Here is a 26626-nt window from a genome sequence, read left to right on the forward strand (position 1 = left end):
GCATCCATATTGTTTGGTATATCAAACATTGTGACTCAGGTGCTCTAGAGTCTTACCTATGAGAATGAGGCATTGTGTGTTTTAGCAGTATCCTCTGTCATGTCTTTTCAGGTGCTGGGTCGGTGCTTCCTCACGGTGATGCAGGTCCATTTCCAGTTTCTATCACAGGCTTTACAGAAAGTTCAGCCTGTGGCTCAGTCCTGCCTAGCGGAGGCTCTTGCGCAGGCCCAGGAGCGTTGTGCAAATTCCCGCTCCCAAAGCTCCGATCTCGGGCCTCTCACAGAGTTGGAGGAAGCCTCCCGCTCATGGAAAGGTGCAGCTCAGGTATGCAGCAGGCCGCTCCAAGGACTCTTCCTGGTTTGGGCCTTGGAAATATGGGGTTTGTCTGTGTGAGGTGAAAAGCTGTCTTGTCGCACATTCCTGAGAAATACAATGCCATTTATGATTTACAGCCATTTCTTCTTTTTTGGGCTGCATTTGTCTGTGAACCTGCAATATTATGTTCTGTACCCCTCTAACCCCTAACCCATGTAAAGGAGGGAATTTTGTAAGGGGACCTAAATAATCCCCAAGTTAATCAGTCCCATTGGCCCATTTTGAGCTTTGTTGTATAAGGTGAGGCAGAGAGGAGAATAGTGGGTTGATCTGTTAAGCTCTGGCATGCAGAGTGTTAGCCCTGGAGGGGACTAGGCCTGGATAGACCCCGATAGAATGTGCTGGGGGGTCATTTAGGCAGAGGGAGACAGCCAGGACTGTTTTTCAAAAGCTACACACATGCTCTTTATCATCTAAAATTAGGTTTTTGCCAGTGCTTAACATCTTTTCATGAGTTATTTTGCTTTATTAGAGGAAAATAAATAGAACACCCTTTGTTAAAGTTGTGTATATCCTTATAAACAACCACGTCAAATGTTGGTCATTTCATTTTGCAGTAAAATCCACCCATTCTGAAGTATTTCTAGCATTTCTCTGTGAGATTGTGCTGTGGTAGGGTAGATATTCCTGCTGTCAGTCACTCAGACCCAGTTTTCCGCTGTGCCCTCAGGCCACAGCCAGGCTGAGAGAGAGGGGCCGGGACGGCTGCCTGGCAGGCATCCAGGTTCAGCAACTCTTCTGCTCCAACAACACCACCATCCCTGAGCACCAGCTGAAGGAGCTCAACATGAAGATTGACAATGCTTTACAGGTACAGTATAACCCCCAAAGCCAGGACAGGGAGCTGCAGTACTGTTAGTCCATTGGCTTGTTGATTTAGCAAAGTCACGAGACATGTTTTAAGAATGAAATGGACGTCCAGCAAAGTAAACATGTTTTTTACATCACCGTCAGCTAAATGTACAGTCATTTTGATTTGATAAACAGGAACTATTATATTGTTATTAATGAATCTGCATTACTGAGGAAGTGTAACATCAAAACCGATTGTTCTTGGTTTTGAAATCATTGTTGGACTGAAAGCCGGGCGTGTTTTCTCTACATACACAGGCCTACAAAGCAGCACTCGAGAGTCTGGGCCATAGTGAGTATGCACTGAAGACCGGCTTTCATCTTAACCCCAAAGCTGTGGAGGTAGCCTTACAGGTGGGTTGACTCTCAAAAAGTCTTGAAAGATGAATGAAATGATTAGTGCAGAGGGATAATTTAGTCTTGTAACCGGACAGATTTATTGATTGGAAAAAATCTAATTTGACACGCTCTCTGTATGCAAAATGTTTACTAGTTGTCCTTTAATTATTGTGTTGCTGTGTGCCTCCATCACTTGTCAGCGTTTTTTGTGTTTTACGTTGTTGTGTATGTGTTAACAAATTTGTGTGTGTGTGCAGGGCTGCTGCAGTGAGGCAGAGGCCCAGCAGGCGGGCAGGATGCAGACCACCTCCCAGCCCATCCAGTGCGAGCTGCCCACCATCCCTGTACAGATCGGCTCACATTTCCTCAAAGGAGTGTCCTTCAATGAGTCAGCGGCTGAAAACCTCAAACTGAAAACGGTATGGTCCCTGGCTTGAGTGGTCAGCTTTAGGCTACTCCTATTGGTTATCCATATTGTTCTCCCAAAATGTTCAAGCTGCCTTGTCAATCATCCTAAAGGTTTAAAGTCACAACCATGTTTCCTGCATGATTGTGTTGTTCTCACTAACTTGTTCTGGGTCTATATTTGTATGTTTCGAGTGTTGACCTCAGCAGTGATATGAACTGCTAAAAGCTCTAGTTGTGTTGTTTTAGTGTCATCTGTAGTGTAACATCAACACACGTTGATGGTGGACTGCTTTGTTGATTGCCCACCGTATTTTGTCTCCTCAGCACACGATGCTGCAGCTCATTAAGGAGGCACTGGGCCAGAATGGAGTGACCCCCAGGGATGACTCTCCTGTCACCGAGGTCCTCAATCAAGTCTGCCCATCCAGTTGGAGAGGAGCCTGCAAGACAGCTGTCCAGCTGCTGTTTGCCCAGGCTGGTCTGGTGAGTAGAGATGTTAAAGACTGCGATGTGTAGCCCATTGTCATACAAATGCATTTATGTAGAGTGCAACACCTTTATACCTGCTGGATATTAATGAATGTTTATGGTTTTGAGTTAAACTTTATGTTTCACTTGAAAAACAGTTACATAAACCCCAGTGTATCACCTGCATTTTAAACAACCAATAGCATGGTGTGAAAAAGGTCAGGTGACAGTGTCAAATTCAATTCAACAAATTTCGAAGTATTTGTTAAATAATAACAATAATAATATGGGCAAAAAAATAAGTACATGGATTTTTTTTCTTCTTCTTCTCCACTTCTTTTCATCCTTTTGTGCAACGTTCACTAACATAAACATTTGAGTAGAAAGTTCTCTATCGGATCCTGTTTCAGTATTTTGTTCCTATTAACATCCATCAACACAGAGTAGCTGATCCTACTGAGTAGCAGAGAGGAGGTGGCATGCTGACATGAGCAGGCCTGTTGCACCTCACTGACACTTGTGTTTAAGTTACTGAATCCTCTCCTTTTGTGCGTCTGTGGGTTTGGCAGCTTGCATCCCATTGTTTGTCAGATTTGTAATGGAGATGAGATCTGTCTGCTTGCTTTGAGGCAGCCGAGAGGTGTAGACAAACACCAGAGAGACACAAAAGAGAAGACACATTCCTGCAGCATCTGGGTGAAGGATGGGCTTGCCTGGGTGGGTCTGCAAACAGAACCCCCCCACTCCCCCACCCCCTCCTGTTGAAAAGGAGTCGCGGGGAGGGAGGGTCAGCAGCAGGACTCTCCTCAGAGTAACACCAGTGTGTTTATGCTCCAGTGTTTATTTCCTCCGTGTGGTCTGTCCTGTTTTGTATGTTTAGCTGAAGGAGTGTTCCCATCCAGCCCTGCCAGCCCCGTGCTAACTGTAAAACAATCCCTGCATGATGGATGAGTGCTTTGCATTAACTCCTTATCTAAGCCCATGGCCACTCAGCTCCAAATAGATCACACATAGATCACACCAGCAGCATGGACACACACTCCCACATCATATATTCCCCACATATACATATACTCATCTGCTCACTGTCATGCACTGTTCATACCTGCCTACGCATGCAGCATTTTCCTTCTTTTACACTTACACAAAGAATTACAGTATCTGTTCTGCTGTCGTTCCTGGAAACATTATTCTCCAGTGACTCCCTTTTTCCTTCCAGTCATGACATTTGGAACCCAGTGAAGAAGTTGACCTTGTTTGTTTTGCTGCTGTTCCTCCTCCTTCCTGCCCTCAGTGACCTTGTTGTATGTGTTTCAACATGGCTGACAAGACTCTGTGTGTGTGTGTGTGTGTGTGTGTGTGTGTGTGTGTGTGTGTGTGTGTGTGTGTGTGTGTGTGTGTGTGTGTGTGCGTGTGCGTGCACGTGCGCGTGCGCGTGCCTCTTTCACATAGTCAGCCAGAACTTTCTGAGGATACACCTTTTTTCTTTTTCTTTCTTTTTTTTGAAAAACAATAGGGTAACTTCCTGTAATACAGGAAATTGACTCCTCCCACCTTCCCTCCCTCTTTGTGACCCAGCTGTGTGGCTCTTTTTGAGAGCCAGGGCCACTTTCAAAGAACTCACAAATAAATTTGACTTGCAGCAGGCAAGAAGACTGGCCTGTTTGTTGTCACTGGCTGACTGAATGCATGGTGGGAAATTAATGCATGATACTAATGAAAGACGTTTGTCTCCCTGCTATGTTTCTGACTGGTTTACATACGGCCCTGAGTAAAACGGGTCTGTTTTGTTTCAAGACTATGTCAGAGTTGTATTAGCCTGGGAGAAGTTGATTCCCCCAGTTGCTTCAGTTACTGTTTGTCTAACCGCTTTAACAAGCAGTATGCCTTAAACTTTTGTGGGTTGCTTCACGATAAGGAAATAAATGGCTATGAAAAAAAGGTTTTCTGTCCGGAGATGCTCATGCAGGTGTGTTTCTGTGTCCCAATAGGTGGTTGTTGATACAGCTCAGATTGAAAACAAGGAGGCCTATGCTCCCCAGATCACTCATGAGGGTTCCAGGGTGGTGGTCCAGGTTCCCTCTACATGGTAAGCACATCAAGATACTTTGTTTTTAAACAAGCAGACAACCAACTTGTTTATAAGAGCTTTTTTCCAGCCAGTGGTAGTTGCAGTTAGAAATAATCAGAAAGTCAGATGTTACTGCTCCGTATGTTTAATTCCAAATGAAAAATATGAAACATATGGGCAGAATACCTTGTGGTTTTGTGCATAGAACAGAATATAATTGTATCTGCATGAATAGACAAATTACATGTATACATGCAATGTGCGAAAAAACTTCCACAAAGGAGTATATGAAACTCTTGCAATCACAACACAAAGAAGAGGACAGAAATAGAGAATCTGTTTATTAAAATAATACACTACTCTAATGCTGTGTAATACTACAATTTAGTAGACATGTGTATGCAAGGCTGCTCAGCACCTTTGTAATATAATGGTAACACATTTGCCTTGACCACACTTAGGCCACCTACGCAAATATATCAGCAATTGCTGGTTGCTGGGCTGATGGTGGCCAGTTGGAAAATTTTAACATATCGCCCAAGTGTAGTTTGTTTGATGTCCAACTCCTGACATGCAGAGGCGCAGTGGGATGTGCTGAATCCATTAAACCAGTATATGAGCTGAAAAAAATATCCTGTTGTTTTTGGCTCTTTGTTTTTTGTTTCTGAATATCAAATATCACATATTCATCTCTTCAGCAAATACACCTGGGCCTTTGTGTGCTAGACATTCTGTTGGATTTGTGCTTCATGTCCTGTCCTGTCATGTCGTGCATGTACATGTTCAGGTGTCTGAAGGAGGACCCGGCCACTATGTCCCTGCTCCAGCGGAGCTTGGACCCGGAGAAGACGCTTGGTCTAGTAGACGTGCTCTACACAGCAGTGTTTGACATTGACAGGTGGAAGGAGAGAAAGTGAGTGAATTTTAAATAATAATAAATAAGCTTAATAAACATATCTTATTTGAACTACAGCCTTTGTCAAGTGAATTTAGATTACTTTGTTGTTACTTTTAATACAATAATTTAATATCTTTCTTTCTCTTCCCTTCAAAAGAGAGCAAGCCTTACCCACTATTCAGATACAGCTTCAGCGGGAGAGCCCAGACTATGGCGGTCAAGCAGACCTGCCTCCAGGCACCACCTCTAAGACCTCCAGCGGATTGCCCAAAACAATATCCAAGCTGACTTCCAAGTTCACCAAGAAAGTCTCATCCAGCTCTAACAGTGGGGGCAGTTACTCCATCCCTAGCACCCCATCTCGCAGCATGCTCACGAGCAGTAGCTCTGAGGATAAGGCCAAGATCCTGGGCCACGGTGATGGGAGGCTGCAGAGCATCCTGCAGATGAGCAGCCTGTCCTGCGCCCCTGACTCTCCCCAGCAAAGCCAGCTGGCCAATGGCTCCGTGTGCGAGGACCAGGGGATGAACCTGCCGACGGACCAAGAGATGCAGGATGTCATCGACTTTCTCTCAGGATTCAACATGGGAAAATCCCAGCAGGCTTCGCCCCTGGTCAAGAGGAGGAACTCTGTGGCGTCTGCAAACCCTGCTGAGCTGAAGCCCCCGAGTGGACCCCCACCAACTTCCCAATCTATCTCTCACAATTCCCTGCAGCCCCCAGCTCAAACCCTGCCCCAGGCTCAGCCCCAGCCGGTGCAGAAGCAGCAGCCTCAACCACAACCACAGCCACCTCCTCCACAACAACACCCGCCCCAGCAGCAGCAGCAGCAGCAGCAGCAGCAGCAGCAGCAGCAGCAGCAGCAGCAGCAGCAGCAGCCACCCCCTCCTCCAACTCAACAACCCTCCCCACAGGCCCTGCAGTACTACCAGCACCTCCTGCAGCCTATCAGTCAGCAGCAGCCACCTCCTCCTCAGCTTCCTCCCCAGCAGACCCCACCCCAGGTTCTGCCACAGCAAAGAGTGGCAAGCAAGTGGCTTGGCACCTCTGGGCAACAGCCTCCACCGCAAGGCCCCCCAACAGGGCTGTCTCCCCTGGGTCCAATCGGGCAGTGGGGCTCTCCTGGACTGCCTGATCTGAGCTCGGATCTGTACAGTCTGGGCCTGGTCAGCACCTACATGGACAGTGTCATGTCAGAGATGCTGGGTCAGAAGCCGCAGGGGCCCCGCAACAATACTTGGCCCAACAGGGACCAGAGTGAAGGAGTGTTTGGAGTCCTGGGAGACACGCTGCCCTTTGACCCAGCAGGTGAGATCCACCTTGCTTTTATGTCCACAAGGTGTGCTTATGTAGACCATACACATCACACTTAGACACACTTATTCAACTGGTTCCTTAAAGGAGAAGTTCACCCCGAAACACACACACACACACACACACACACACACACACACAAACAAACAAATATATATATATATATATATATATATATATATATATACAAACCACCAAAGCAGATCGTTAATGTTTATGTTTTCTTGTCTTTGGTCAGATTGAGTTTGGGATTCAAATTATGCTAAATTAGGTATTTTCATCAGCAGACAAAATTGCGTTTTGTTTATTTTCTCTGGCACTCCTCATCATGTTCTGTATTGGACCTTGTAGTGCTTTCAGGAAAGACATAAATGTTTCAAGCACCATTTTTATACATCGTGGCATGTCATCTCTTCTATCATGAAGAGATGTCCAAATGGGAGAGTTGGTTTCAACTTCCCATCCTCCTCAGTCTGCTGACTGTTATGTCAGCAGTGTGTGTGTGTGTGTGTGTGTGTGTGTGTGTGTGTGTGTGTGTGTGTGTGTGTGTGTGTGTGTGTGTGTGTGTGTGTGTGTGTGTGTGTGTGTGTGTGTGTGTGTGTGTGTGTGTGTGTGTGTGTCGGGGTGGGGGGTGGGGAGTCCTGGAGCTGCGCTGACACCATCGCTTCATTATTTTAAAAAAACCTTCAGAGAAGCAGCTCAGCAACTTACATTGTACGTACTAGTTACTTATTCATTATACCAGGAGACTAATGTTGAAAACAGGGTTAGGCTGTCTTGACTTACCCTGAATGTCCATATAATCCAATCCAAACCATTAAGATGCTCCAGCTGACATATAAAAAGTTTCTCATCTAAATGAAAATCTCTGTTGCCCCATTAAAGAGAACTTGTTTGCATCCATCAGTTTATAACAACATAAAGGGACTACTACCCAAAGATCATTATCATGCACAAAAGGCAACATCATTACAGTAAAATTAAGCAGTGCAATGGCAGTGGGGATAAATAATGTCCCTACTTATTTTAGTCCTCAGCTAAAGCACTCTGAAGTGGTGTCAAGAGAACAGAATGCAAGCAAATAATAATGCCAGGCTTCAGACAAAATAAGTTTATTAGGCTTTGTTCATTGTACGGTGGACGTCTTATCATTATTGTCCAGTGCAGGTGTTTGCTGCCAGTCAGTGTACAATAAAGTTATCTGTCTTATACACTATCTTGTAACCATTCAAGCAGATTTCAGACCGCTTTGGAGCCTTATCTGAGTAACATAATCAATGTAGGTCAGATAGTATGAGCAGCTGTTTTCTCCCCGCATGTAGCTGCAACTGTAAATTTGCTATTTATGCTGAATTTAACCTGTGTCAGTTGCTATTTTTTACAGTGCAGCAGACTCTTTTGATTGCAGCCGAGGCCTATTGTGCAGAGTTGACTTACAACCATTGTGATTTTTCTGCTATGGTAGACAGTCTGGCTAAATGGATTGAGCTCCAGGGAGCGAAAGAGAAAAGCTGAGGGTGTCAGAAACTCATAGTTGTGTTTATCCTCCCTTTCCATCCGCAGTTGGCTCTGACCCGGAGTTTGCACGTTACGTTGCCGGCGTCAGCCAGGCCATGCAGCAGAAACGGCAGGTGCAGCACATCCGTCGCCCCAGCAACCCACGCAGCAACTGGCCAATGCCTGATGAGCAGCACAGGACTTGGTCCCACCCAGAGTACTACAGTGAGGGGTAGGTATCTGCATGACTGGTCCATGGCTGAGCAGGAAAGAGGAATAACAGCACATTACTGATACATAGGTTTTCATGTTGCCATATGATGATACCCACAGTGAGCTATAAACCTGTTACTGTTGATCAGAGTCTTTTCCTGGTGTCACCTTTGAAATGTGGACTGAACTGTTATTTAAGGCTTAGCACACAACAGTGTCGAACAGTGTTTTGATTCACTAATTAATGTGGAAGACATCATCCATATGTGAGACATTTATCGTGTTCATCACGACTGTTGTCATTTCATTCAGCCCACAAGTGTGAGACAGCACCATCCTGCTCAGAGACTAATCTGAGGAGGGAGGCAGGCGTAAACAAGCAGCCATAATACCACAGTGGCATCTCAGAAACGCTGTGCAGTAATGTTGTAGTTTATGAAAAGGGTTTCACTTTTTAAGCACTTTTATACAGCCCTTGCCATGAAATAGGACTAAGGGATCCTGCAGAGCCTGATGTAAGTTGATATTTAGTCATCAATTCTACTGAATCAACAATTACCTTTAGCCAAAGTCTAAAAACTCACAGGAAAAAGTTTTCCCACTTTTAATAAGTGCCCATGAGTCTTTTAACCTTACAAATCAACGCCTAACGCCTCCTCTGGTTGTGTCCTCAGGGAGGCCATGAACAGCAGCTGGTCAGCCAATCAGGGCGACTCGGCCAGCTCCAGCGACGAGACGTCTTCAGCCAATGGCGACAGTCTGTTCTCCATGTTTTCTGGACCGGACCTTGTAGCTGCAGTTAAACAGAGGAGGTAAGAGCAGACACGTGGATTTGTCATTTTCCATCTGAAAATGTGATTCACTGAACTTCACACTCCAACACAAACTAAATAGTGATCATTCTCTCATTCCTTTGTACCACACACTTACATAGAAGAGGATGTGCAGGCTTGACTGTGTGAGGAAAATCAAGGTTCACTGTAAATGTCTCTGTTCACAGAAAACACAGCTGTGGTGAGCCGGAGGTGTGCACCCTGCCCTCTCCACCACTGCATCACATCGCCGATGATACCCAGGTAAAGTTGAAGCCTCGTGGTATTTAGACCACTTTTGCACGGAGCTTAGACACTTTTGTGACTTATTTAACATTTAGAACATTGTGCAGCTTTTTTCTGTCAAGGAAACGTTAGAATTAGTGCTGACAGGTGATTAAAAAAATTAATCTAATTATGATTTGATGATTTGATGATTTGATTTGTAATTAATTAATCTAATCAAGCGCATTTTAATCTCATATCTGCTAAAGGTCCCCAAATAAAGAATTTGAATTCTAGGACATTACAATTCACTGACATTCACATTACAGCTGGTGAATTCTTTTCATCACTGTAGTTCTCGACGGCAGCTGGAAATTAGAGTCAGATGACGCTATCTGAAACGCCTCGTCTTCCACGATTGAAATCGGCCTGCAATCAGCAGCAACCCACTTTGCGATTGAGTTTGTCAGTTTTTCTGTCGTGGCTTTGCTCATTCGTTTTCCTAACTCAGCAAGTGTGGGTTGGCGGAGTGAGCTCACGGTAGCACTAGCAGCAACTACATGTTTAGCGTTTAAATGATAATTCAGGCTGGAGCTGCTACGGTGATAGGAAAATTCTTTTTTACACAAGGTACAAATCACTGCGTTCTTGTTAATAGTCCCGTCTTTGTTCTTTTTAGGCATGGAGGCATGAGGCGTGAGGCATGGAGATTTGAGTTTTTAACCCATTTTTAAGGGATTGTTAAGACCTTGTCATAACTCTGATTGCTTATAGACCTTTTCCACTTTGCTGATTGATGTCCGCTGATTTCCACAGGACAGCAAAACTAAAACCTGGCCTCCCAAAGCGCCATGGCAGCACTCTACCCACACCCACACCAACACCATGCCCAATCCCAGCTCTTCCTTGTACCAGATGAACATCCCTCCTTCCTCCCAATGGAGTGACTCCATGCAGATGCTGCAGTCTCCCGTGTGGTCCACCGCCAGCGACTGCTCCCCTTCCACCGGCATCTCCTCTGGCTTTCCCTTCACCCAGCAGCCGCAGCAGCAGCAGCAGCAGCAGCAGCCGCAGCAGCAGCAGCAACAACAACAGCAGCAGCAGCAGCAACAACAACAACAGCAGCAACAGCAGCAGCAACAGCAACACAAACCCATGACCAAGGGCTTTAAATCCTTCCCCCTGAAACACGAGCATAGGCCCTCCTACCTTCACCAGTACTGAGGGCAGTCAAATGTCCAACAAGTCCACGGTGAAGTGATGCCGAGGGCCTGCGGCTCCGTTAGCCAAGCCACCGAGTGGGCTGAGCTGCAGCCGTTACAGTCCAAACCCACTGAATTGGAAGATTTCAAAGCATCAGAGGCAAATTTAAGTGCACACACTGGCTCAACATTTTTGTATCTATATTTTTCCATGTTGAACATCCCCATTTGAAAAAGAGGCGTATTTTGAAGTTTTTTGAACTGCCATGTTTTAACTAGGGAAAGGTGCATGTGTCGCTGGCAGCGGTTAGTCTCGTGGTCGTTCCTCTCGTCTGTCGAGCTGACGTCTCCTCAGACAAGAGCTGGAGACGTGCATGGCCGTCACCCACTTGCTTCTGCAGCTGAACATGTGTGTGTAAAGGAGGCGATTACAAGGGGGCAGGGGCTTGAAATGCTCTCATTTTGCCCACGATAAATATACTGTGTCTACATAGCTGTAACTGCCAAATCTCATGCAAGATGACTCAGAATACAGCTACCATCTACTGTTTCATAGCTTGTAAAATACTGAAGTTGAAATATAAATATTTAGTTCTTTTTATTAAGAGGCTTTGAGCAGGCTCAGCATAAATATAGTAAGTCACTGCAGAGGTGTAATTTGAGAGAAATACACTACTTTTTCAACAACTGACCAGAGAAGAATTATAGCAGTAACAATGTGCCATGTTGGTATCGATAGCACTTGCAGAATCTTATTTCCAACCAAAGCGTTGTTCAGTCGATGAACGGTGCTGAAGAGATAAGAGGAGGTCTGAGATTATTGATCAGCGGTGAAGCTGCACACCCTACTGGACGAGAGCTTTAGGGGCCCATCTTCACACCCAGAGGCGCGTTCATGTCCTCCTCTGTAATTGGCGGTTGTTTGCTCCAGATTGACACTAACTCCCATGAACCTAACTTTTCTTCTGTTTAATAATACAATATTTTTCTTGTACAATTATGACAGTATTAATCTTATTTTTGTATTTTCGTATGTTATACCATTACTGTATGTTAGTATTCTTGTAGGCATATTACATAAAACATTATTTTCCACCTCCCAATATGTGAAAAAGCACATTTTTTTCTTACAGAGTTGAACTACACCATCTATCTATAAAGGTTACCAAATATGCCATGCTAAACACTAAAACATTGTGTGATGAGGGTGTTTTCGGGCCCTTGTTTCTTTGGTTTCTATGGCAATGGGCTGCATTTAAAAGCCCAGAATGTTATCTTTTTGTGATGTTTGCGATGCCAATGTTGCCTGTATTTATGAAATGACACCATGTTTTCAGAAAACTAACATACTTAACATGTTTACAGAGAATTGTTTGCTGTATATACATATAAATATATATCTTTTTATAGTTAATGTGCTTTGCACAATCAAGATATAGGGTTTGTTGCTTTTTGTCTGTGATCTCTCCCTAACTGTTGCAGCCTTTTTTAAAGACATCATTACAGACCTTGGACTGTAACTGTTAGCTTCTCAGCTGTGTCAAATGGTTTACTAGTGGCTTCTACAAAAGAAAAAAAAATAATAAAAACATGTTGCCCTGATAGAAGATATGATGGCTTGGCTTATGTTGCTTATTGTTCTCTTGAGCTGGCAACTGAATCTTTCCAAGTGTACCAGCAATGCAAAAAATGAATAAAAATGATTAGCAATTGACAGCGCAGTCTGTGCAGTTTATCCACTCTCCTCCTCAGATGTCACTGTGTTCAAACTGTCCTCAGCTCCTGCTACAAACAGGCATAACAACATCCTGTGCACTGGTACAATGTGTCTGAACTGGACATCAAAACTGACACCATGAAAAAAGATATTTTTTAATGCACAATTCAGATCATACAAAGTATGTAAACTAACAAAACAAGTGAACTGAAACACCAGTGATCCTGAAAAGGTTAACATTACTGAGGACAATAATGACTATTATAAATATTTTCCCGTGATGAAAAGTTGACCCCGCATCCCAGCTCCACCAGCATCATGTCCCTCCATGTCCGTTCACAGTTTGTGTCGAGGCTGAGGTTTCATTAGATGAAGGCTGGAAACAGAAGCAATAACAGAGTATTAAGCAACTCGACAACGCAACACTGCTAATCGCATTATTACTGCAATAGTTACTCGTGAACTGTGTGGTTTGTCATTACATTTGAAGAGGGGGGCATGTTGTCTGGGCTGGCATCAGCTATGGTTGCCAGATAGACGATGTTGCGGTGCAGGATCTGTTGGTATCTGATGGAAATGCACAAAAAACAACAGCTGAAGTCCCCTGTAGACAGGCACAGGAGTTCGTTGTGTTGAATTAGTATCAGAGCACTGCGGGTTGTTTGGACTTACTGTACACACTCCACTGCTCGCCCTTTCTGCATGTACTCAGCCACGCATCTAATTAACTGGTCGTTTTCATCCAATAACTGCAACAGAGAAAACAAGACGATTAGCCAACTCGACGTACTTGCAGTAGCTAGTGTATTGATTTCGGCGGGCTTTAATCGTCTGCGCGCAAAACCAACAGCAGTACACGAATGGTGCTGTTCTCCATACCGGAACCCCTTGAGTGTAAACAAGGTGAATTAATGGAAAACCCAGTGAAGTAACTAGATAGCGGCTAAATGCTAACGCTCCCGCCACGGCTTCCTCTGCGGGAATATGAGCAAACAGCCACTTCGTCTTACCCTCTGTATTGTTTCTTGGTTAATTTTCGCCTTTCCTCGTAGTTTCTTTGGCACAAACACAATCGACATTTTGCTGTAGTTCCCGGTGTCTGGCCACTTCTTTACGATCGCAACAGAATACTTCTCCTACTTCCTTCACCCCGCCCCTTTCGGATCGTCGTCTTCTTCGTTGACTGCCGATTGTCGGCCGTGTCATTCTTGTTGTATTACCGCCACCTTCTGGAGAGCTGCAGTCTAGTAATCCTGAACTATAAAAATGAATACTTCCCCTCTTCTTTTCTGTTGACCTGTCTTGACTCTTAAACCATCTGTTTCTGCGACGGGTGGTGCCTGTTAATTAAGAATAACTATGATCAATCAAATGTCAACACGGTGAAAATGTCACTTAATGGATGCTTTTTTGTCATACTGTGGATTATTTTATTTAACCTACCACGTCTAATCTTTTCACCTCGTTATTTTCCCAGAGGATGAATCTGTGTTTCAGGTGACCCCTCCTGACCTCTCAGCAAGCACCACAAACAGGCTTAGTTTTACATTTCATTTAAAAATGAAATTATCCAGCACAATGTGTCCCCAGAACATAACCTTTGGCATTCTGAACATTTCATGAACTGTCCTTTTGTGCCACCCACAGGCCAAACTGACCCAGGACCAGCAGTGACCCCTCTTGCATTGGGATGGGGGAAGAATTTTCCCAATATTCCTCAAAAGAACAGTGACATCTTACAATCTATGTTTTCTGCTATGCCAACTATTCAGTTCTTCTGCCTTCATAACCTTTGTCAGCTGAAATAATGTTAGAAAACATAGATCATTTGAAAACTGTTAAGAAATACTGTTACTGAGAAACAGACATTAATGGCTTATTTTGTATAACAAAGTAGTAGAAGTACTTCATAATCCAACTACACCTGAACCAGCATCCAGAATGTAATACTTTGCTAAATGTTGTGTCTAAAGGGTTTTGTTTCAGTATTTAATCAAAGCGACTTGATGTATTTCAGGATGGTAGTTGGCCTTTTTCACAGAAGTCATTTTGACATGTCATAGCAGGAAAGCCCAGCAGTAATTAATACAACTAATGACGGCTCTGCTGCATCGTGTGTTATGCTACTGCGTACTGGGAACAGTGAGTGCAACGCTTGTTAACGTTACTAATGACACCTTTTGTTTTCCTGTCATGACAGTGCGGTGTCATACAGGGAGTTCAGTGTTAGCGAATCACCACTGAAAAAAAAAGTTTTCAAGTCTTGATGTGGTGCAACAATAAAGATAAGAACATTTCCCACACTCAATTGGAAATGAGTGGAGGTAATTAGCTAGTCCTAAATACTGATAAAGGCAATAATTCCAATTTGTCATCTTGTGCCAGCCAATCAAGAAATCATTTTTTCAGATTTATATCAAATGAAAAAACAAGCAGATGCAGTACTTGTGTTTCTAATCACTCGCACTGATTCTGTAAATAAAATACTGAGTACGGCAACAAAAGGGCTAATGTGGCTAATGTTGCGTTGTCTCTTTATATTTAAAGGCTCCTGAGGGCCACAGTATGATGGCACAATTTCTACCCAAAATATAAATAAGGCAGTTTAATAAACTTTTCTATCAAATACACAAAACAACCGCATTAGTCGGGGAGACTCAGAGATATACTTTGCGGAGCAGTATTTCAGAACATGTGGATTAAAAAGAAAACACCACAGACATGCATATTGTACAACTCTTTATTTAACGTAAAAACTCCATTTTGCTGATACTTTCAAGAAAACACTTCCTGGTTTTACAATTCCAGTGACTGGAAGGAGTAACAAACATACGAAAACATGTCAGTTTGTAATAGTTCAGTTATTCATTTGTCTAAAATTCAATCTTGCTGGTTATTGCGAAAGCCCACAGAAAGTGATGGTTCCTTTGGCTGTCACACAGTGGTTAGCAATCTGTGCAACATCCAGTTAAACGGCACATTTTCAACTGGGCTGCTTTGTTTTAAACAACCACAGCGACTGAGAAGGTTGAAGCTTCACCTTGTAGTGCCATCAATTCTTTAGTCAAAAGGTAAGCTTTGCGTTAAAGGGAGGGCTGTAAGAAATCATCACTTTGAAGGCAAAACAACTCTGCAGTCAATAAAGTACTACCAGAGCACAACAGAAAAAAATATCCCACCTCCTCCACAACACACTGGCACCACATCCAGTTCTTGTCCCTTTGTTCACAAGTCAGTTAAAAAAAATAGAAAAAAGAAAGCCCTCCAGAGAAAAATCACATGGACAACGATGCAACAAGAGGAGCTGCAAACATGCCGCAGGGCTTATACCAGAAATGCTGCCGTTTGTACTGAACACATGTTTGGGACATCATTCAATCCATTTACATGATTTCCCATTTTCAGCAGACACTCCTCGCAACACTGCAAGTACTTAGTTCTGTCGTGGAAACAGCTGACAGTAGAAAAACAACACAGATGACACAAGTGTAAGACAACTCAAAGGTCTGGAAACAAAAAAAACAAAACAAACGTGCTTGACAGATGGCTCAGTGTGTTCTGGACACAGAAAATACATTTAATAGATACTGAAATGAGAAAACATGTTTTTGTGGGCTGAGAACTGTTTCTGCTCAAGCAGAGCTTTTTCATATCCAAATCTAACCTGCTCAAGCTCATTCTGACTGCACGTTTGGACTCATTAAACTCCGGCTTTCCTTTCCAAAGAAGCTCTGAAGGCATTGATAGCAGTGGATGTTGCTCCTTTGCACACACAAATCACGGGAAATGATCTTTGTTTAGGTAACAATAAAAAAACAGACCCAGTCAAAAAAAAATCTACAATCAACAAATACTTCTAAGGCTAATGCTGTAAACCCCATTTATCTACCAAGCGAGCACTTCTCACTGATCGCCTGTGTTAGGCTTTCATTAGCACGCCTCCAGAGGCTCACGTAAAGCAGAGTTAGTCTGATGTGAGGCTTTCTAAATACTCAATACACATTTCAAAAAAAAATCTAAACTAAAAGTCTGCCTGGAGAGCCACAATTTGCTGGGGGGCACAAAGCCAAACATCCACCCATCATCTAAATCTGCTAATCCTTTGGAGGGTCGCGGGGGGGCTGGAGCTGATCCCAGCTGACATTGAGTGAGAGATCACTGGGACGACTCATCACCGGATGAGCTGCACATACATTCAATCATTACAATACTCAGTTCAGACTTGTTTCCTTTCAGCTGGCTTTCATCTATGACTTCACTGACAAATTATGGAGGTCAAAAAAGACAAAACTTTTCCTGTAACTGGGTAAAAATACTGAAGACATGGCAGCCAAACTTAGCAGGTCTGACCAGAGAAAAATATGACGCTAATGGAAACCCAGTGAATGCTGGTGCCAGCATACATCATAATCATATCAAAAACTGAAAGAAAATAAAATATAAAGCTATCGATCACATGGACTGTGATCCACTCACAGTATCAGTGGGCTTTCAGCATACAGCTTTAAATATCAAAAGACAACTTCAGTAAGAAATGAACTTGATTGATGCAAAAATACAGAATTACTCCAAAGCAACGTATTTACACGTTCTTGTCAATCTGGTGACTGGGGCAAAAAACAAAATGCCTGTTTCTCAAAGTGGAGAAAAGGGAGCTGCACTCTCACCCCCTGATGTAAAGCAGTCACCCCTGGTGCTGGTGACTGAGAGGATGTCTTCATTCTTTCTGTCAAACGTTGAGACCCTCACCAGGAATCATGTCACGAGGAGGGGCTACAATTCTTTGTGGATCTGTTGCTGCTGTACTATGCAGCCACCTTGTTGTCCTTCTGGGGAAAAAACAAAGACAAAACACACCAACGTAAGTTTAGAACAACCACCTCTTCATCCTTTGTTTCTACGAGGTGCAAGGAAGTGCACACTGCACGTTAAGAATACCTTGTCATAATTTACCCTGTATTCAAAGTCAGAGAAATCCCGGCCTCCTCTGCCGCCTCTGAATCCTCCTCTGAAACCAGGTGGAGCACCCCGGGGGGGCCCAAAGGAGCCTCTGCTCAGTGGCCGCCCTCGGCCTCCACGGGGCCCCATGAAGCCTCGGCCACGGAAGCCCCCTCTTCCTCTATTGTGTCTCAGAGGAATGCCGAATGTCTCAGAATTCATTCGTCTCTCCTCTGCCCAGGTCGACCGTCGCTCCCTGACACACACACAGACCAATCAGCATCCATCTTCTTGGGTAAAAAAAAAACACAACTCAAAGAGACAAACGGGAGGCACCAAAGAGGAAAAAAGACACTTTTGGCTCTCAATGTTAACGTGTCCTGCACAAATGGATTTCATTGTTTAAGATACTTAGAAAATAACAATGAGAAGCAGCTGTGATGTGTGTATCACTACGAAAGGCCTGTTTTGGCTCCAGACTCTCTGCAGGAAGAAATCAGTTTGCACAGCTGCTTTAAAAATGTACAGACTTTATTGATCTAACATTCAATGTTTATGTTTTGTAGTATGTTACGAGCACTTTGTGCAGTTTAATAGTTAACAAAAGTCCAAATATGTACAATCTTTTGCTCAGCATCTGGATCAGCCTTGACAGAATGTTACGGGAACATTAACCAAATAAATAAAACATGCAAAACATTTTGGTCGGATGAAGTCAAAATGCAGGTATTCATGTGCTTATCCTTCATAAGTTTAACTGTGATTTTTGGAGTGCCTCCCTCAACACAGCTGAGAAAATATGTGACTTGCCTTGAAAATCCTCTTTCGCCCGATTTACTTAAAGAGATGAAACAAACAAACAGCATTTCAGTGTGTTAATAGAGTACATTTCACATGTTTCACTTAAGGCTTATGTACATGGTATAAATTGACACTGTGAGTTGGAGAATATTTCACACAGAGACTGTTCAGACCAACAACACACACCACAGAAAACAGAGGCCCCTGGTTTGAACACAGCCTTAAGTGTTAGCAGTGGACATCATTTTAAATGGAACAAAGACTTCGTGAGCAGGAATCTGAAGTGTGGACTTGTTGAGGTACCTTGGGTCATCACAGGACAGGTTATCAAAGAAGGACTTGGACTTGTCATAGTAACATGTGTTTATCACAGCCGCCTCCTCCTCCTCATTGGTCCCCTCAGTGGCCGGATGTTCTGAGTCAGTTTCTTCTCCGTTCAGCGCCTTGTCGTCTGTGGACATGTAAGAAGACATTTGTGGAACATTAAACACCTTAAGGACAGTCACCTTCTATCAATAAGGTGGCCATCAGGACGGTACAGACAACACTGAAGATGCCAAAGCAAAAATCTGTATATTTGGGTCTATCTCAGCGCAGTGTGGCATGAAATGTGATCTGTTACTGATTCAATGCAATGCAAACATAATTTCTGCCACAAATGTACTTCTGGATGCATCCTGCTTTCTTGGGTTTTCACTGGCAAAAATGGTGATTCAGTCAATTCTGCCCTCCACAAACATTAATCATTGTCATATTTTGGTGATACATGCGGACTCAATCGGTGTATCTGTGTTTAAGCCGACCAAACTGATGGAAACTGTCCTGCATGGTGAAAAATAAACGCTGTGGTTGGTGGTTTCCTGTTGCTGCCCTTCAGGACTCATGCGTGTTGAAGCCGTACCTTTCAGTTTGAGCTTGTTCTGAAGCTCTTTGTCAATCTCATCTTTGTGGAACTGGGCGTTGGCGGTCTCAAAGTCAAAGTCTTCCTCAAACTTCATGGGGCCATCCCTACGCATGTTGACTTTGCCTCTGCTGCGATTTCCTCTTCCACGGCCACGGCGGCTGGACTGAGCAGCAGCTGAGAGATGACAGGGGAAAACTGAAATCAAGCGAGACTCATCTCAACAAGCAACATCTCGGATGACTGTGTGCAGTCAAGTGATTGAAGATTTCAGAGCTGACTTTATTTTGAGGATGTTAACATCCACCTCAAATAAACAGAGTAGGAACTGCAGCTCTTTCAATCCATCATCCCCGATAGGTGCCAAAGTCATAGAACAAGTTAACATCAACTCAAAAAACAGTAATCAACATGTAATTTTATTTGTATTTGTATTGTATTTGTTAGTCTGGCGGTGGTCTACAACCCATAGACATCAGAGGACACTGAGTGGTTTTCCTGGTAATGTTGTGCCTGAGCTGTAGAGTACATTTAAACCTCCAAAAAACTATCAAAGCTGACTGTCAGCACATTAACCTCATTATTCTACCAAATTCAGTCAGGTGTGTGAGTGTAGAAACAGAGATGTGAGACACACATCACTGCCCAAACACAATTTGACTGGACCGTAGATATGAAAATATGACACTAAAAAAATGATGTATATGACATATAAAACGATGCGTTTCTTCTCACTAACGTATGTACCGTAATCAGAAAACTAATGACTTCATCACGGTAAAACTGGTTATGTTCCTACAAGTTAATATTAACACTGCTACTACAACGAATGAAAACAAACATGTTTGTGGATGTAATTAAGTGACTTACTGGCTATTATCAATTAAAGGTGCACAACTACATACCAGCAGCTTGGTGCCTGTTAGGATCCCGGTTTTCAACAGCACCATGTTCATGATCTGGCTGCAACACCTTCTGAACCTCAGGAACTGAACCACAAAAGACAACAGTTACCATCAATTTAAGATTAGACTTTATTAGGGAATAAATTAATTAGGGAATTAATCAAAATAAAACAAGAAGGCTCTGATGAAGTACTGCATGCATGAGCACACAATGGTTGAGTAACATCAAGACTACTTCGGGCACAGTGTAGATTCATCAAACTTTTATCTTTGTGAAAATTAACAATTACAAGTCCAGCAGGTATACTTACCTTTTCTCTGGTCCAGGAGGTCTGGGGGCTTCTGGCTGCCAGCGGTGGTGCCGGTGGGTCTGGGAGCGGCCACCCCCGCCTGGCTCCTCTGTCCTACGGGTGCTGTGGCAGCTGACGCTGGGGCTGGCACTGCCTGCTCCAAGGAGGGACTTTTAGTCAAAGCATCCAGCTGGGGACTAGTGCGCCCTGCAGAAAACAGCAAAGTGAGACTTAAAGTATGCTTTTCTTAAAAGCGAGGCAGCGTAGTTTGTCTTACAGCAGCTGACAGAGGCAACGATAGTTAGGTGATACAGACTGATACAATATGACATACATACAACCTGATGTAAATGTGGCAAAATACAAATGATTAATACTCTCTGACCTGGAAGGTTCTACCATGATGGACAACATGGACATTTGACAAAACCAACGTCATCTCAGTGACAATGGCAATAATTTGACAACAATGCAATTTCTATATTAGAGCAAATAAATCCCTGACATGAGATGTTAAAAAACATCTCCTCCTTTAAGCACTTTACATGTCCGAGCATCAGCAGAGCAGTTTATTAGAACGCGTTGTCTAATTATCTCCACTAATCATCTTTCCCATTCCTAATTGATACACAACTTCAGCTGTTCAACATCCTCGAGTCTCTGCTGACGTATTTTACACTTCGTAACACATTTTAAATGGGAGACCGGTCTGGACTGCAGGCAGGCCTGTCTTGTACCTGCACCCTTTTATGACAAAGCCAGGCAGGTGTAACGTGCCGGATATGGCTTGATATTGTTTTGCTGGGAAAAAAAAAGATCCATCTGGATGGATTGAGAGAGTGGTGAACTTCTCTCCATCCTCGCTTGTGAACGACTGAGCCTTTCGAGGATGCCCCTTTCATACCCAATCATGATGCTATCACCTGTTACCAATGAACCTGTTTACCTGTGGGATGTTCCAAACAGGTGTTTTTGGAGCATTCCACAACTTTCCCAGTCTTTAGTTGTCCCTGTCCCAACCTGTCTGAAACATGTTGCAGTCCTCAAATAAGCATAAATTTACAACAATCAATGTAGCTGATGAGGTCAAACATTAAATATATTGTCTTTGTACTGTTCTCAAATGAGCATAGGTCAAGAGGATTAGCAAGTCACTGTTATCTGTTTTAATTATTTCTTATACAGTGTCACAGCTTTTTAAGAATTGGGGTTGCACTGCTGTCAGTGGTTCAAAGTCCTTTGAATGCACAGTTAGACCTGGACAGCATAGGTGAAAATAAAGATGATGTGTATGATCATTGCAGCCATCTTTTCCACAATACATACCACGCAATGCAAATAGGAATTGTCTATACACTGCAGTACTTTACGTAGTGTGTTTGCCGCTTCATAGTGTGGTCTGAAATAAAGTATTTATCACAACGCTTTGTATTGGCCAGTGTCCTGCTGACATGTGGTCTACACACAGGTGGTTTTGCATGTTAATTAAGTTTAACAGATTTTTTTTTTTTTACATTATGTATAACTATAGATTGATTTTCCATAATCCAGGCAAACATAACTTCTCATTTAGCCAAGCATAAAAATTGACTTGTGCCTGCCCTGTCACCTTAAATACGTAATCAACGAAGATAATTTGTTATCTTTGTCAACATATCACTGTGCGGGAACAGGAACAAATCCTTACCTTTTGCTCCAGAAGATCCAAACTGCTGAGCTGGAAGAGGTGTAACACCAAACTGGCCATATGGTGGAACTGGGGCCCTGCTGTATGGAGCATAAGGCCCAGCCGACTGGAATGGTGGTGGTGCAGCATTGGTGGATCCAAGTGATGACTAGAAAAACAAATAGAAAGTCATTTGAGAAACCAAGACAACACTGACTGGAACAAACAACCATTTCACACAAATTCAGAAGGGCTACATGTGGGATATAATATAATATATGATGGTCATTTCAGACCACTGACACAGATTAAATAATCATCCACGAGACGTGAATGTGCAGCTGTAGCTGTGAAACATAACTGCTAAAAAAGACTTGCTGTGACTGTCACTATCACAGCTGCAAATGTTCATGAAAAAGCCAGTGCATTCAGTGAGCCATACGTGCATGCAAGACAGTTTATGATCACTGACACCACGAGAAAAGAAAGTATATCGACAAAAGTATCATCTTAGATTTAATGGAACACATCCTGACCCGTGGAGATCAAGGTGTTATTGTCCACAGTAACTATTTCTATTATGTATTACGTAATTAATAACATCAATGTTGGCTGAAATCAATTTAGGTGAGTCAGATACAAAGTCCTGGTGCTGTGCCAACTGGCCCACTGAGACACTCTGAAATAAAATTAAATGAAGCCAACAATGTTACTATTTACAGCTGTGCTGATGCATGAACCCCAAAGAAAAGACCTCAACAATGTGCTCAACAAAGCTTTGCTTATATGTTTGTAGAACATAATACAGAATATGTGACAACCTGCCATATATACTGCTCCTTTATGATACAAGAAAAGATACAAATCCACTTACTTGAACTATGGCAGGGTCCTGAGGCAGGCTGCTAGTGGCTTTGGGTGGCTCACAAACTGTCAGGTCTTTTATATCACTTCCTCGGAAGATGATGTACTCAAAAACTTCCTCTCGGGGTGGGATAGGCCTGTCAGTGGGCCGGTCTTCAGTTCCAAAAGAGCGAACTGTTGGGAAAATTCACAGGATAACTGAAATAACTTTACACCACTAGTCTTTTATGGAGGCTGAGTAGATCTCTGCTTCAGTGTATGACGATCAAAGCTCTGGATGATATACCTAGATTTAACACTTATTGTGTATCACAGTCATGATACTGAGTACTTTTAATACAATGAATACTGATGTATTATTTTAAATTTTCAAAGGGCATTTTATCTCAATTGATTCCTTCCATGGAAATGTTCATAGTTCAGCAGCAAAGAGGAAATACACATGAGCCAGAGTCAGAGTCAGGACACTTATGAGGTTAAGTTTCTTTCCTGGACAGATGCAAGAAAGGCACACAACAAAACACCAATAATACGATGTGATAACCACACCAAATTTCCCGAGGTGTGAGCTTTGAAAAAAAACAAAAAACAAGAAAACAAAACAACAACAACAACAACAACAAAAACTATTACTTTGACTAAACAGGCCATTTTTTCTTGTTTGGAGGATCAGACTTTATGCTTACAGTGATAATATTAGAAGTGAGTGTGTTATCTGAGTTCACTAAACACGCGTTAAATACTTAAATACAAGTTTGTTAATGTCACTTAATAAGAAATGTTAGATAATAACAAAGGATTTTATTTCAATTATACGGTTTGCCACTGAGTACTCAGCATGAGGGCAACCTATTTGACGTTGGACAAAACACAAGGTAAACAAAGGACGCAGAGTGTTAACTGCAGCGCCACTGAGCTATTAGTTGGCTACAAAGCTAGCTAACATAGCTAAAAGCACTGACTAATCTCTTAACTATTTCGTAAGCTATGTAATAACCATTTTTACGTACTGTAGTCCACCTCTTGGTTACTTAACTTACCTTTCGCAAGAGCTACGGTCGAGTTTTCAGTGTCAATGGTATACAAAATTCCTTCATACCGAATCTCGGCCTTGGAGATTAGGCTAATTTTGCTCCCAATGTACGGCGTCCCTCCTGCGCTCATATTTGTCCTGTGATTTGAATAACGCACTTGCTTCCACGAAATCTGTTTTCTGACAAACGAATGGGTATATTTGTTAATTTCAGAGCTGTGGTTTTAATGCCACATAACATGAAGAAGTCAGTAACGCCGTCAGTAGGACTCGCTGGTTTGTCAACTGATATCTACCACGACATGGCCGTTTTCATTTTCCTTCGTCCGCCGCTAAGGATGTTGGGAAAAAGGCTGAGCCTCATTCTTCTACAGTTGCCTCCTCCTCCTACACCAATTGCCACCCATTCTCATAAATGAAAAGGGACGATTTGGCGAAAAAACAGTGAAACCAGTAATGTGAATATTGGCCCGCAATTTCATTTTCTTTTCACCTATATTTTTGAAGGAGGTAATCAGTCAGTTAGCCATAGGATGCTTGATATAGGTTTGAGATTCATCCATTCTATCATATCGCGATATTACACAGACTGGCCTGTCTCCGCCATAGAGCGTATTACAGCGTATGTGCTCTTCACCCTGCCCCCATATTGCAAGATAATACATTTGTAGATGTAGAAAATGCAAAGATGCGGCATAATTTGTTATGGGCGCATCAAATTGCACGATTTTTCGTTATAAACCGTGGAACGTAGACACGTAGAAAGTATGACATCCAAGTTTGGCGTTGTTACGTAACTACTTTGTACTTACACTGTTTACAATAGTTGACTACACTTCCTTAAATCAGACTTGAAGAAAAACCGTGAAAAATACAACTAGGACGCCCCCACCCCCCTCCTCTAATGACGTCAGATTCATTCCCACAATGCCCAGTAACACGCAGGCGCACTGTAAAAAAATATAAGAGCTATCTGTGATCAGAGATGGCGGGCGCCTCCGACCCCCTGGAAGATATGCTCTTTTCAGAGGTGGATGAGAAAGCAGTGAGCGATCTGGTGGGCTCGTTGGAGTCACAGCTTGCTGGCCAAAGCAACCCAGCAGGGAAAACAGACGAAAACGGAGGCGCTGGCTCAGTGGCCCCCGCTAACCATCACTTAGGAAAAACGCTACCAGCTCCAGTGGGCACCACAACACTAGAACAACAACAACGAGGACGGCGTAATAAACCTGAGATGCGCCAGGAGATCAACTCTAAAGACGCTAGCCCGGATAAAGCTGTCACGTCTCCTTCTCTGGCTTGTACCCCTTCTTTTGGCGAGCCTCCCACCACTTCGGCTGCCGGTGTGAGCGCCACTAGCAGCGGTTCGCAATCACATGGAGCATCCATCACAACACTGACTGCATCTGGTGTGTCAACTTTAGGGTCTACGCCAGCCAGCATCAGCACCTCATCCAGCCGGGGGTCTAAGGTTAACCCGGGCACAGGCGACACGTCGACGGAAGCCTGTCCTCCGAGAAAACGCATAACCACACCGCGGAGGAGCGCTTCGGCTCGGATAAAGAGTTTGAACGGCGCGGCTGTAACGACTCGAAGGAGTAGCAACACGGCGGTGGCTGAAAACGTCATCCCCGTGGACACCAGTGCGACCACAGCAAACTCTACCCGACCCGTGACATCCTCCATCAACACTTCGACTTTCACCTTATCTAACGCTAACCTCCCTGTCGGTCAGTCGGCTATTGCGCTCGACCGGGGGACTCCCACCATCGCTTTGCATCGACTCCCGAGTCATATTGTGGCGAGCATCGCCCAGAACGGCAACGGGACCAGCGTGTCGGCCCTGGTCCAGCAGGGCACGCGCATAGGACCCACCACCTCTTCAGCCTCACAAGGGAACCACGACAAACCGGTCACTGACACTGGGGCTTCCAAAACAGACGACTGTCAGTCCAAAATTGTAATGTCCAGCCAGCCTGGTGGTGTCAATTCTGTAATAAGCACTGTTCCCCCCGCGCCCTCTGTGGTCACACCCCCAACAACCACAGCAGCAGCTACGACCACCACAACAGTGACCCAGCCTTTGAGCTCTGCCACAGCTGCTGTCTGTGTCACAGGGGTGGCAACGAGTTCTGCATGTGGAACTGGTCAAACGACATCAGTGACCGCCACCCTGAGCATGGTCAGGCCCACAGCCCCCTCTCCAACGCCTGCTGTGGCCACGTCCGCACAGTCTCAACCCCGTCCTGGACTTACAGCACCTCAAAGGATCGTAGCCCCCCAGCTGATTGTCAGACCACCTCAGCAGCAGACTACCATTCAGCTGCCCCCTGGGTTTACCATCCCACCGGGTAAGGTTTGCAGGAGGGGGAGGAGAGCAGCAAGGAGCCGCTGTGTACACCTGTGTTCAAATGACCTGACGCAAGGCTCGTGGGTTTGGTTGTCAGTAGGATTCAGTGTTTGTATGACTGTCCTCAGTGTGAGGAGGTTGTGTGTGTGACATCCTCTTCTTGTGCCACGTTTGTCTGAATGTGTCGGGGAAGTTATCCCCTGTACTGTACATATTGAACTTGTATGTGCCTGTTCCTGAGGTGCTGTGTGTTTGAGCATGGCCGCCTGGGAATTCAAACACTTCACCCAGCAGTGTTTAGCGCTACGATGTGTCAACTGAACCGTGCCAAGTATCCAACATACACCAAGCATCTTTAACAGCACCATAAAACAACATCAATGCCACAATTGTGATAAGAAAAAGACAAAACATACACGAAGCGTGCAGTGTCAAATGAAGATTTTCCCTACATTTGAGACTTGGCTGATGCTCAAACCTGTGATTT

The 26626-nt window shown here is 43.8% G+C and overlaps 4 protein-coding genes across 9 annotated transcripts in view; 2 read left to right on the top strand and 2 right to left on the bottom strand.

Moving 5' to 3' along the window:
* The window catches only part of garre1 (granule associated Rac and RHOG effector 1), a 34997-nt gene extending 22609 nt beyond the window's left edge, over positions 1-12388 (top strand). The window contains exons 3-14 of the mRNA XM_070959460.1: positions 112-324; positions 1046-1186; positions 1486-1581; positions 1824-1985; positions 2299-2457; positions 4434-4531; positions 5301-5426; positions 5569-6719; positions 8289-8454; positions 9110-9247; positions 9436-9511; positions 10289-12388. Coding sequence (XP_070815561.1) covers positions 112-324; positions 1046-1186; positions 1486-1581; positions 1824-1985; positions 2299-2457; positions 4434-4531; positions 5301-5426; positions 5569-6719; positions 8289-8454; positions 9110-9247; positions 9436-9511; positions 10289-10696 — 2934 coding nt within the window. The 3' untranslated portion in view covers positions 10697-12388. The remainder of the gene's footprint in view (positions 1-111; positions 325-1045; positions 1187-1485; positions 1582-1823; positions 1986-2298; positions 2458-4433; positions 4532-5300; positions 5427-5568; positions 6720-8288; positions 8455-9109; positions 9248-9435; positions 9512-10288) is intronic.
* Positions 12389-12526: 138 nt separating this feature from the next.
* ss18l2 (ss18, like 2) lies at positions 12527-13557 on the bottom strand. Its single transcript, XM_070959473.1, has 4 exons — positions 13402-13557; positions 13064-13140; positions 12874-12958; positions 12527-12767 (listed from the first exon to the last, which is right to left on the bottom strand). The coding sequence occupies exons 1-4, from the start codon at positions 13468-13470 to the stop codon at positions 12708-12710; spliced, it is 291 nt and encodes a 96-aa protein (XP_070815574.1). The 5' UTR covers positions 13471-13557; the 3' UTR covers positions 12527-12707.
* A 1558-nt stretch (positions 13558-15115) lies between these two features.
* On the bottom strand, positions 15116-24129 carry lsm14ab (LSM14A mRNA processing body assembly factor b). 5 transcript variants are annotated; one of them, XM_070963812.1, is made up of 10 exons: positions 23797-24129; positions 22767-22930; positions 21914-22061; positions 20248-20433; positions 19937-20020; positions 19032-19208; positions 18434-18581; positions 18140-18166; positions 17345-17585; positions 15116-17220 (listed from the first exon to the last, which is right to left on the bottom strand). In XM_070963812.1, exons 1-10 carry the CDS (start codon positions 23918-23920, stop codon positions 17197-17199), a joined length of 1323 nt encoding a protein of 440 aa, XP_070819913.1. In that variant the 5' UTR covers positions 23921-24129; the 3' UTR covers positions 15116-17196. The 5 variants fall into 5 exon arrangements, with proteins under 5 accessions (XP_070819913.1, XP_070819900.1, XP_070819921.1 ...); XM_070963799.1 differs by having other exon boundaries at positions 15119-17220; positions 17330-17585; XM_070963820.1 differs by having other exon boundaries at positions 15120-17220; positions 17345-17581; positions 18136-18166.
* A 622-nt stretch (positions 24130-24751) lies between these two features.
* Positions 24752-26626, top strand: part of LOC139333700 (transcription initiation factor TFIID subunit 4-like) — an 88587-nt gene continuing 86712 nt past the window's right edge. Inside the window, exon 1 of one of the 2 annotated variants that reach the window (XM_070966317.1) lies at positions 24752-26140. In XM_070966317.1, the coding sequence (XP_070822418.1) occupies positions 24775-26140 (1366 nt within the window). In that variant the 5' untranslated portion in view covers positions 24752-24774. The remainder of the gene's footprint in view (positions 26141-26626) is intronic. The other variant, XM_070966326.1, reaches the window with a different exon arrangement.

The sequence above is a fragment of the Chaetodon trifascialis genome, chromosome 1 (genome assembly GCF_039877785.1).
Source record: "Chaetodon trifascialis isolate fChaTrf1 chromosome 1, fChaTrf1.hap1, whole genome shotgun sequence".
Classification (NCBI taxonomy): Eukaryota; Metazoa; Chordata; class Actinopteri; order Chaetodontiformes; family Chaetodontidae; genus Chaetodon; species Chaetodon trifascialis.

Coding starts and splice junctions, on each gene's coding strand:
- ss18l2 (XM_070959473.1), bottom strand. CDS start 13,470: ATGTCGATTGTGTTTGTGCCAAAGAAACTACGAGGAAAGGCGAAAATT. Junction 12,959..13,063: donor CGAGCAGTGGAGTGTGTACA/GTAAGTCCAAAC, acceptor CATTTCCATCAG/ATACCAACAGATCCTGCACC. Junction 12,768..12,873: donor ACATGCCCCCCTCTTCAAAT/GTAATGACAAAC, acceptor TTCTGTTTCCAG/CCTTCATCTAATGAAACCTC.
- lsm14ab (XM_070963799.1), bottom strand. CDS start 23,920: ATGAGCGCAGGAGGGACGCCGTACATTGGGAGCAAAATTAGCCTAATC. Junction 20,434..21,913: donor TGGATCTTCTGGAGCAAAAG/GTAAGGATTTGT, acceptor TGTTTTCTGCAG/GGCGCACTAGTCCCCAGCTG. Junction 18,167..18,433: donor CTGTCCTGTGATGACCCAAG/GTACCTCAACAA, acceptor CATCTCTTTAAG/TAAATCGGGCGAAAGAGGAT.